The sequence below is a fragment of the Henckelia pumila genome, unplaced genomic scaffold (assembly GCF_033568475.1).
Source record: "Henckelia pumila isolate YLH828 unplaced genomic scaffold, ASM3356847v2 CTG_461:::fragment_3, whole genome shotgun sequence".
NCBI classification, from domain to species: domain Eukaryota; kingdom Viridiplantae; phylum Streptophyta; class Magnoliopsida; order Lamiales; family Gesneriaceae; genus Henckelia; species Henckelia pumila.
This window is the reverse complement of record NW_027331831.1, coordinates 10,035,519-10,046,212: the sequence shown is the minus strand read 5'-3', so window position 1 is coordinate 10,046,212 and position 10,694 is coordinate 10,035,519. Positions and strand designations below refer to the sequence as shown.

Sequence of the window (10,694 nt, the reverse complement as noted above, 5' to 3'; positions counted from 1 at the left end):
AAAAATAGTTTAAAGAGATTATTAATTTATTTAATATTAATTTAGAGATATTTTACTGTATATTTTAAACTTGAATCGATTCAGGATCAGACCTAAAATAGTTAAATATTCATTATTCTAAAATAACAATGGTTAGCTTCACATTGAAGGATTACATAACGTTATAGCCTTCTTTACATCATTAACTCTAACACATTCAAACTTTAATTTACAGGTGACTTCTTCTATTTTACATTAAAATTGTTTCTCTTATCGTAACATAAAATCTTCGGGGGCGATACCCATAAATGATTTAGGGTCATCTTGGATTGGTCACTGTGCCAGTGGACAAAATAATGAGAATAATAATGTTCCAAAATTTTCGTCTAGTAATTGATTAATTATACTATTATATCTTAAAGGGCCGACACATATATTTACAATAAATATTTTTCAAAATATATATTTACAAAAAATAATATATAAAAATGAATTTTATTCATTGCCGTTATGCCTGCCAAACAAGAAATAAATATAAAATTATGGCTCCATCAATAATCCCACCAAAACACATAAGACGTGGGGCTCAAACCGAAGCCAATATTCCTTTAGCAGACAAGAAATAACATCAAATAACAACCCCGTATCCGAATCAAATCAATTATAATCCCATTTATTCAATTCCAAATACAATGTATCTGTCACGTAATCTTTCATTATAACCATATCTCAACCATTTTCTTATTAAAAAAAAAAAAAATTCTTTCGGAAAAGTCAATTACTAGTAATTCTCAATTATTTCATGACAAAATCAATCGGCATATATGTTTCGGCCCATCCCGATGGTGACGATTTCCCGATACACAAAATTCATGTTAAATTCACATGAGACTTTTTCACGAATCAATTTTGTAAAACGGATCTCCAAACATACCTACCGACTGTATACATGAGTAAGGTCAAATTGTTTAACTGACATATTTTGTTTCACTCATTGAACCTCAATTTAATCTGTCTCGTGGGAGACACCAGCGATGTAGGAGAGCAAGGAGTAGGTTGTCTTGATGGGAACGAAGAGAACGATCTCGGGGAAGATGGCGAGGAGGTGGATGGAGGAGATGGACTCGATGAGTTATCGACTTGGGATGGTGACGATGGTGGAGATGGAGATGGAGATGATGATCGCGATGAGAACGACGAATCGGAACTTTCACATGATTTCCTCTTATTAAAGCATCTCTCTTGTCTTTGAGTCCCTCCCTCGCCTAACATGTAGCTCTTCAAACGTACTACGTCGGATAATTTAACGGGCTTTACGATGAAATCTTCGGCTCCTTCTTCCAAACATCTGATATCGAATAAGGACGTAATTAGAATCGAAAACCATATATTTCCAAGTTTTAGCTGATAAAAGACATTCAACCATGAATTTTTTTACACATTTAACAAATAGAAGTTGTTCCCACAAATTGATGGACTTGCAAACTTTATCAATCAATAGGACCCAATGCTATAATTTTGTACTATACACACTATAGATTGTCTCCCACATGATGAAATTTTATATGTTGCAATAAATTAGAATAACTTGTTTTATATCAATGGTTCATTGAATTTAGAGATTCGGGAAGCTGGTTACAAATCTACATGTATTATTTAGCAGACAAAGTCCACTCCTTTAACATAAAAAAATCCCTTCTTTTTTTTTCCCCTCCACATCAAATTATTGTCAATTAAATCCGAGATAATATATTAAAAGCCATGAACTTTATTTATTTTTACCTATCGATCCGAGCCAATACGTTTTCAGAAGACATAATCACCACTGGTATTTCTCTAAAAGTGGATGAACCCTGTTCAAATGCCAATTACAAATATTAATTAAGCTAATTTAATCTTCAAATGGAAAATAATCTCAATTTCATAACAACTATTAATATTTTTAGATGGCATATAATATTTTTTATGGATTGTATCCGGTCCGATATCAGTATAACCCAAAATATATCCGTATTCGCAAGAGAGTTTTATTTGTGTATTATAAAAATTAAACATTGAGAAGTCCAGAAATTAACCTTGATTTTCTTCAGTAATTCGTATCCAGTCATTCCTGGCATACAATAATCTGTAATGATCAAATCAACCTTCAATCCCTGAATCAAAAATCACCAATTCATTAACATAAAAAGATTCTCAATCCAAAATCAAACACATAATAATACCAAAAAAAAAAAATCTAAACTAACATCGAATTCAGCAGGGTTTTCCTCTTCATCTAAGCCTAAATATTGCAAAGCCCTCCTCCCACTGTCCACTGCCGTCACTGCAAAAATAATAATAAATAAAATAAAATAAAATAAACATTTTCCACCAAATTTAAGAAAATTCAACAGTTTCCATTACAAAATCTTCACGAATTCAAGAAAAACAGTACTGATTTACCTTTGCAAGAAGTGATTTTGAGGAGCCTCTCAATGACTTTCCTGTCAACTAAACTATCATCCACAGCAAGAACATGAACTTCATGAGAATCAAAACATGGTGGCAAAGGCAAATTCTCCAAGCCTTCAGTTCCCTCTACTCTCTTTAACCTCGAAAACACCCCATTATTTGCCATCGTTTCCCAGAAAACTCGGCTGCCCAGTTGGGGAAAATGGCCCAAGATTACAAATTCGGCGGAATATCTTCAGCCCAGATGGAGAATTTCAGCTATAAAAGCTCGGAAATACAATTTCTTGAAGAAAAATCGACAGCCCAGATGGGTGAAATGGCCAAGATTTGAACTTTTAGTGTAGGATCTCTTCAACTCCAAAGTTGAGACAACTTTTACACCTGTTCCTACGGCTAATTATAGAGGAAATAAATGAAAAGAAAAGATATAGAGAAATGTTAATGTATGTAGTGGAAATATGCCCACATATTGGCCAAGGCGTCTGCATCAAAATTATATTATGATATCATGCGTCTTTTTCTTTAAAATATGCAAGAGAGAAAACGAGTCCTCCAAATCAAATCTGGCGAAATCTACTTTTTTAATGAATAAAAAAAGCATTGGCTGAGATTCTGAAATCCACTTTGTTGCTGATACGATTTTTCCACGAGAGGGTTTTTTGTATCTTTTCGTGGGATTTTGGTAAAAGTCGCGTTTACTATTTTCTAAAGGCGCGGACCTCAAATTCATATGGTTAGCAGTGCTTTATTTATATTTTTATTTTTAGCAAAAAATAAAAAGTTATGATTATATATATATGATATTATTGCTGAACAATTAAAGAGCTAGCTTTCGCATTTAATGAATAATGATAATATGGTTGAATTTAACAAAGAATTCGATCTTTCTACTAACATTTGAATTGACTAAAGATCGATACCCATTTACATTAATGAATCGCCTAAATAATAATTGGATTCGCTCTACTATCTTAAGATCACAAGTCATTGTTTATTACATTATTATGACTGATTTTTTTGGACTTTGGAACGAACCTTTTACTTTTATCATTTGATTGCTTAATTTGCGGTTATATATCAAAATCTTGGCACTCGAGGTACTAAAATAAGGTGACTTTTGAATAGTTGGAGAATCTTTGGATATTTTTTAGATAAAGATTTTTACTTATTTTTATCGAAAGTTATTGATTTGACAAGTTATATATTTTGCTTGGTAAAATACTTTGGATTTCCAATCGCATGCACGGCCAAAATTAAAGCTGGAAAAGGCAAAATAAAATGCCAAAAAAAAAAAATGGAGCTCTGAGCAAAATTTTACGATAAATAAAAGATATATGAATATAAATAGAAAATTATGAGAAAATTAGATGAAACTAAATTTCACTTGAGCTGAATTTATTAAGAATTACATTGGTGGCTGAGTATTTTAAAAAAGGTATTGTCTGAATCGACTCACCAATTGACGTGTGTAAACACATTATGAACTCATTTTTCTTTTCTTTATTTAAATTTCTTTTTAAAAAAACATGGTTTGCTCGGACAAGGAAATATTTTAATAAATGACCTACATTTTTAGTGACGACTAGGGGTGGTTCGGTACGGTATACCGCATACCGTACCGAATACTGCATATCTTACCGAAATTTGTCGGTATACCAAAATTTTGGTATGACATAAATCCATATCGATATCGTACCGAATATCAAAATTTGGTACGATATCGTTATGCTACCATGTATATCAATTTTTTATATTATTTTTTAAAAAAACATATCGGTATACACGGTATCATACCGATACCGTGTATATCGATTTTTTTCCGATATATCGAAAAATCGAAAATTCAAAAATCTTATATTGTATCGAAATTTAAGGTATACCAAAATTTTTGATATTTTCGATTTTTTTTCGATATGGTAAAGACGGTATGACAGTATTTCGATATTTTTTGTCAAACCTAATGACGACAGTAACCGTTCAAACAAAGACGAGATCGATGAATGTGTTTTTTTTCTTTTAAATGAGAATATTACTAACAAAAATTCTAAACCATGAATAGAGAATCTCGAACTGGCAGCGACGGAATAATGGCCACTGGTGATCCGAAATACAGCATAAGATTTTTTAAACTTTTTTTTTATGAGAACCCTTTTTATTTATGGGTGAATTGGTGTTCAGTCCCTAAATCCAAAAGCAAATTAAGAATCAGACCCTTGTCAGAAAAAATTTGTTTGCACTCTCTGTGCCCACATTATTTTACTCGGATAAAATTAAGTACAAAACATTGAAAATATGGTACAAATACAAGATATTTGAGCACTAATTATTCAAGATCGAGTACAAAAATACAATTTTGAGTATAAAATCTAAACATCTTTATTAATGTGAACTTGCAACATGTGTTTGAGTATTCAAAAATCATATATTTGTACCAGATCTAACACATTGGGTACTCAAAAATCACATATGGATACCATATTTTCAATGTTTTGTACCGATTTTCCTCCAAATAAGATAAATGTGTTATTAATATCAATATTTTTTAGTTCTAGAAAATCATATATTTATACTAGATCTAACACATTTGATACTCAAATATCATGTATTTGTACCATATTTTTCATGTTTTGTACCGAATTTTATCCGAAACAAAACATGTGGGCCCAGGGAGTTTAAACAAAGTTTTTTCTGACAGGGATTGATCATTAATTTTTGTTTAGGTTTGGGGATTGAATTATAATTAACCGTTTATTATTCACCAAATGAACTTCGAAATCTGAAAAGAAAAAACGACAATCTCTGCCCAAACAAAACATGGTCACGCTTCTTTCTTTTTTTTCTTTTTTTTTCCTTTTTTTTAAAGGAAGAGAAGAAAAATGAGTTGGTAATATGTGCACACGTATGAATTGATGAGTAAGTTAAGGCAACGCTTGTAAATATAGAGTCGAAGGAACCCACTACCCACCATGATAATGGCGGAATCAAAAATATCAATTAACTTGAATTAAAATTTAAGTCCTCCAATATTTTAATTTTTTGAATCGATAATATCAAATTCATCCAAAATTATCCCCTAGGGGTGTCCAAGTTGGTGGCGTAGGTGAACTTTTGACCAGATGTCAGGAGTTCGATTCCCCTACCAACACCTTCTTGGACTAGTCTGTCGCACAGGTTTGCCCAATGTGGTTTACCTGACTAACGTAGTTTGTAGGCTATTGCGTTAGTTCGGGGGTTTACCCATAGCGCACCGAAAGATAGCGGCGGCGGGTTTCCACGTTAAAAAAAATCCAAAATTATTGAAAATTAATATATTAAAAATTTCAAAAAAGATTTGTTTAGCCCGGGTGGCAATATATGTGGTTCCACCACTTCCCACACACCATGCGAAGTATAAAATAATTTATTTATGTTTGTTTTACTTCACTATCGTGTTTTGAAATTTATTGTATTTGTCTTTGTGCAAAAGTTTACATAATGCAAACTGAAAAGTAGCAATTAAATGAGTTATAAATAATAAGTAAATAAAGAACACTTTTTTGGACTAGCCTATCACATAGATTATGTTAGTGTGGTTTATTTGACTAACGTAGTTTGCAGGCTATTGCGTTAGTTCGGGGTTTATCCAGTGCGCATCGAAAATAGCGGCTGCAGTTTTCCACGTCACAAAAAAATAATAATAATAATAATAATAAGTAAATAAAGAAGTAATTGATGTCAAATATAGTGAAATTCATATTTTTTTTAGACGGGAAATGATTTGTTGCAAATGGAAATCAAATCGTAGATCTTATTTCAAATATGAGATCTTTAACATTAAATGAGTTATAAATAATAAGTAAATAAAGAAGTAATTGATGTCACTATATTTGTATAATATCTTGAAATATATGTACGTATGCTTGCATTTTCATATATAAATAAAAATATTCATATCATAGTGTGCTATGTAACTTTTAAAAGTTGTTTGATCAGATATCGTATCAGTTCACACGTAATATCTGTTGCAATGCATCATTAGCACGGTGCCAAAAAGTCCAAAGCATTGGTGTCAAAAAGAATGGCAGGTTTCATCACTATACTCTAATGTCAATAACAGTTTTCATGTGTTGATTTCATATTATAATAATAATAATAATAATAATAATAATAATAATAAGAAGAAGATGAAGAAGAAGAAGAAAGAAAGAAAGAAAGGAAAAAGAGGAGATTTGAGGAAGAGAAATGAGAGGAGAAGAGATATGGGGGATCTAGACAAATCTTTTGTGGGTCCTATATCGTGTCCTTTTTTTTATTTTGGGTGGATGTGATACCGATATAATACGATAAATTCATTTCATAATATCATTTCGATAATTTGAACTGATGAGATGTTATTGTAAGAGTGTACCTAATAGTTCAAATTTAATTTGATTATGTGAATGTTAAATATGTTTTCATTAGGGTACTCGCGGTCCTAAACCTAAAAACCCAACTTCATCGTGGGCCTATCATTAAATATATTTATCATCTCAAAACAAAATTTTTATAACTTTTCTCCACAATCCTAAACTCAAAAAATAACTTTTTTACTGGTCCCACCAATCATTTCTACACATATTATCAAATACATATTATTAAATACATATTATTAAAAAATTATTATTATTATTTTTTAATATTAAAGAAATGTAATAGTTGGCTCCATTTTTCGGAAGCCAGCTACAGGTTCTTCCCATGAACCTGCAGGCTGCAACGCAGCAGCCTGCAGGTTCAGCTTTTTTCCCAAATTAGAAGTTGGGAAAAAGCCACCGTTGTAAGCACCCTTAGAGGTGTCAAAATGGGCTTGGTCCGTCGGGTTGGCCCGCCCAGCCATATAAAATAGATGGGTTGGGTTGGCAATTTTCCAACCCGCCTAAAGGTGGGCCGGCCCGCCCTGCATAGTGGTGGGTTGTGGTGGGTTACGGGTTGGCCCGCCAAAACCAACCAAATTACATGTAGGCCCGCTGGGTTTGCCCGTCCCGCCACCTAAAATAGGTGGGTTGGATTGGTGTTTTTCCAACCCACCTAAAAGGTGGGCCGCCCCGCCCCGCCTAATGATGGGTTGCGACGGGTTATGGGCCGGTCCGTCTCGCTGGCCCGTTTTGACACCTCTAGTTTTCATGAACCCATGTTCGAATGAATTTTGGATATAAAACTAAACCAATGTTATTAAATTTCATCTGATTATTCAAATATTTCTTGTATATTATATTACTAAATCGAAAAAAGATGAAGATTCTTGAAAACTATGAGACCAAATATGGTAAAGATTTGAAAGATTCTGTCAGCAGCAGGCCCCCATCGATTGAACCTTGTGAGTTGTGATTAGGGGTGCATTATAATTTCGGTTAAATCGAATTAACCGACTCAATTTGAAAATTCGATTCAGTTAATTCAAAAATTCGGTTTTTGTGTTCGAAAATTTCGGTTAAATCGATTATTTCGGTTCGGTTTTAGGTTTCTTAAAATAAAATTCGGTTAACCGAATTATAAATAATTAAATTTTGAATTTTTTTATTAGGCCTTATATATAATTTATAATATATTTATCATAAATTCGGTTCGGTTCGATTAGCCAAAAAATAATTCGATTAATTCGATTTCGATTAATTCGGTTCGGTTTTTGACCGAATTAACCGAATGCTCAACCCTAATTGTGATTGGTTGATTTCTGAGCAAATATGGGCCATCCACTACTTTATTGGACGTGATCTAGCCCATTTCGATAAATGAAGCCCAGTAAAGTTCTGTATATTGGGTTGGGCCTGAATCGATAATAATTAATACCTCTCGAATTTCGCACAAATTTTGACTCGAAAACTTAAAATCTACAATTGTTTTTATTTTTATTTTTAAATAAAATTACAATTTAGGAAAGCTTTGCATTAAGTTGAACTTACAGTTCATCGATTCAGTTTTTAATCAACTCTATGAGTCACACAGAAGGATGCTTATCAGACAGAATCGATCCGAAGCTGGTCCGAATTAATCCGGTTCAATGTTTATGTATATAGTTATTGTTTGAAAAAAATTAAATAATGATTATATTATGTTTTAATCTAGTAAAATTATATTTTCGGTTCAGACTGGAATATATTCTTAATTTGATAAACAGAATCCACTTCGATCCGATATACTATATGATTGGTTCCACTATATCACAATTCAGGACATGATTCCACTATCTGAATATAGAGCCGAGTTAAGCTGAGTTAGGTAGGGTTCAGGAGAGTTTCTAATAAACACTTTTTAACTTTTTATTCATAAAATTTTAAAATTTTGTGAAAAAAAATCTGATAAATACTTACTAGAAGCTCTCCCCAAACACTACCTTAGTCGGATCCGAAGCCAGTCTAATCTGGTCCGATAACATCCCGTCACTCGAGTGCACTCACAAATCTTCACCTCGCATCATTACAAATCTACCACCAAAATTTGATGGTTTATCATCAATTATACATAAAAAATAGGTATTCATTGTTTCTGTTTGACATCTAGCCATTTAGGCTAGAGGGTATGTTTAATTTGAGTTGATTTCAAATCTCAAGTATTATTAATTCACCTTTGACATTGTATTACTCGCATTAACTATTTGATTTCAGCCCCCCCTTTTCAAATCTAAGACTATATCAGTATCTATTGAAACATAGTCTATATTTCCAAGAAGTTCATTGTATTCAATCATAAATTTCCTATGCTAAAGATTTAGAAGAACAATGGAGTTGCCATATTCAAACAATTAAAGGCACACACCAATACGAATGAGAATTGGCCTCTAACACAAATCTACTCATGTGTGAAGTGTGAACCTTATGTTTCTGGATACCGTTTTGAGCACAAGCTCGAACTCGACCTCGAATTATATCTTACAATTGGCTTAGGAGATATGGTATTCATTTCCTTCAAGGGTTCCACAATTTTCACTTGATCAATGTTCGTGATATTTAGATTTTAATCCATGGTTCCAAGTGAAATTACTATTATGATTATATGTCATGATTCATAAAAATTTATGAATAGATTGACCGTTATTCATTTAATTATATAATATAAGATAATGTAAGATAATACTTGTAAGCCCACACCACAAATAATTTGGTAAATAAGTTTGACCCCACGGACTGACAATCACGTAATATTTTCTCTGTTTTCTCAAGTTTAACACAGAAAATTTGAAAAAAAAAATAATGGAGTAATTTCTTGATCAAGAAGAAAACGGTTACCAGAAAATAGAAATTGCATATCTATGAACACAAAATCCTGGGGAGAGAAAAATCAAAGAACCGTACCAGAGACATTAAGCAGACAATTCATAGCCCTAATTACTCGGAAAATCGTATAGAAACTATATCTGTTTTTTTTACTATTTCTTCTGGAAGAGCTTGCTCTTGTTGTACTTCACTTTAATCCAGTTGACTCCGACGGAGGCGCCTTCAACTACTTTCTTCGTCACCACCTTGGTCTTCTCAAGTCCGACGGCAGCCACCGCCTTGGTTTTCTGAACGCCAGTGGCGGTCACCTCCTTAGTTCGATCGAACTTCTCGCTGAATTTCTGCGACAGCTTGGGATTCGATCCGCCGCCCAGCCGCGACGGATTACCGGCGACGTTGCTCCCTCCCCATGGATTATCGTTGGACGCCATGAAAATTCTTCAGAGAGAGAGAGAGAGAAGTTGGGAATAGGTTTTTGTAGAATTGTGGCAAAGAGGATCTCTCTGCGGCCTCTTTATACAAGGAAGAATTGAGCGGGTCACGAAGTTGAGAACGCGCCTACCTCAACTCACCTAAAATAATTCTTTTTTAAATTAATTTTCTACACACGAAATATTATTATTATTATTATTATTATTATTATTATTATTATTATTATTATTATTATTATTATTATTATTATTATTACATTGATTATTATTATTATTATTATTATTACATTGATTATTATTATTATTATATATTACATTGTACAGTGTTTTATTTTTGGAAAAATTTATTTCAAACTTAATCCATGTCTTTTTTGTAATTAATTTGATTGGTTTTAAAATAAATGGAATATCATAATTACAAAAATTTAAGCTGGACTATTTTATAATTTGATGGAGGATAAAATTGCAATTAAGTGAGATTCATACCAACTTGTCAAAATAGTTATTATGATAAACATATATTTTGTTGAAAATATATTATTTTATTATGGTTGAATATTGAATGTTGAATATTAAGTTGTAAAATGTTGAAAATTAGTGTGTG

At 32.3% G+C, this 10,694-nt stretch overlaps 1 protein-coding gene across 1 annotated transcript; it reads right to left on the bottom strand.

The window, feature by feature from the left end:
- Positions 1 to 636: 636 nt before the first annotated feature.
- On the bottom strand, positions 637 to 2,902 carry LOC140871638 (two-component response regulator ARR17). The gene is made up of 5 exons (XM_073274243.1): positions 2,422 to 2,902; positions 2,226 to 2,302; positions 2,055 to 2,132; positions 1,762 to 1,832; positions 637 to 1,327 (listed from the first exon to the last, which is right to left on the bottom strand). Exons 1-5 carry the CDS (start codon positions 2,594 to 2,596, stop codon positions 967 to 969), a joined length of 762 nt encoding a protein of 253 aa, XP_073130344.1. The 5' UTR covers positions 2,597 to 2,902; the 3' UTR covers positions 637 to 966.
- Between the last annotated feature and the right edge of the window lie 7,792 nt (positions 2,903 to 10,694).

Bases quoted from the DNA above. Each gene is read 5' to 3' on its own strand.
- LOC140871638 (XM_073274243.1), bottom strand. From the start codon at position 2,596: ATGGCAAATAATGGGGTGTTTTCGAGGTTAAAGAGAGTAGAGGGAACT. The intron at 2,133-2,225 runs GTTAGTTTAGAT...TTTTTGATTCAG, and splicing joins AAAACCCTGCTGAATTCGAT to GGATTGAAGGTTGATTTGAT. The intron at 1,328-1,761 runs GTAAAAATAAAT...ATTCGATATCAG, and splicing joins GTATTGGCTCGGATCGATAG to ATGTTTGGAAGAAGGAGCCG.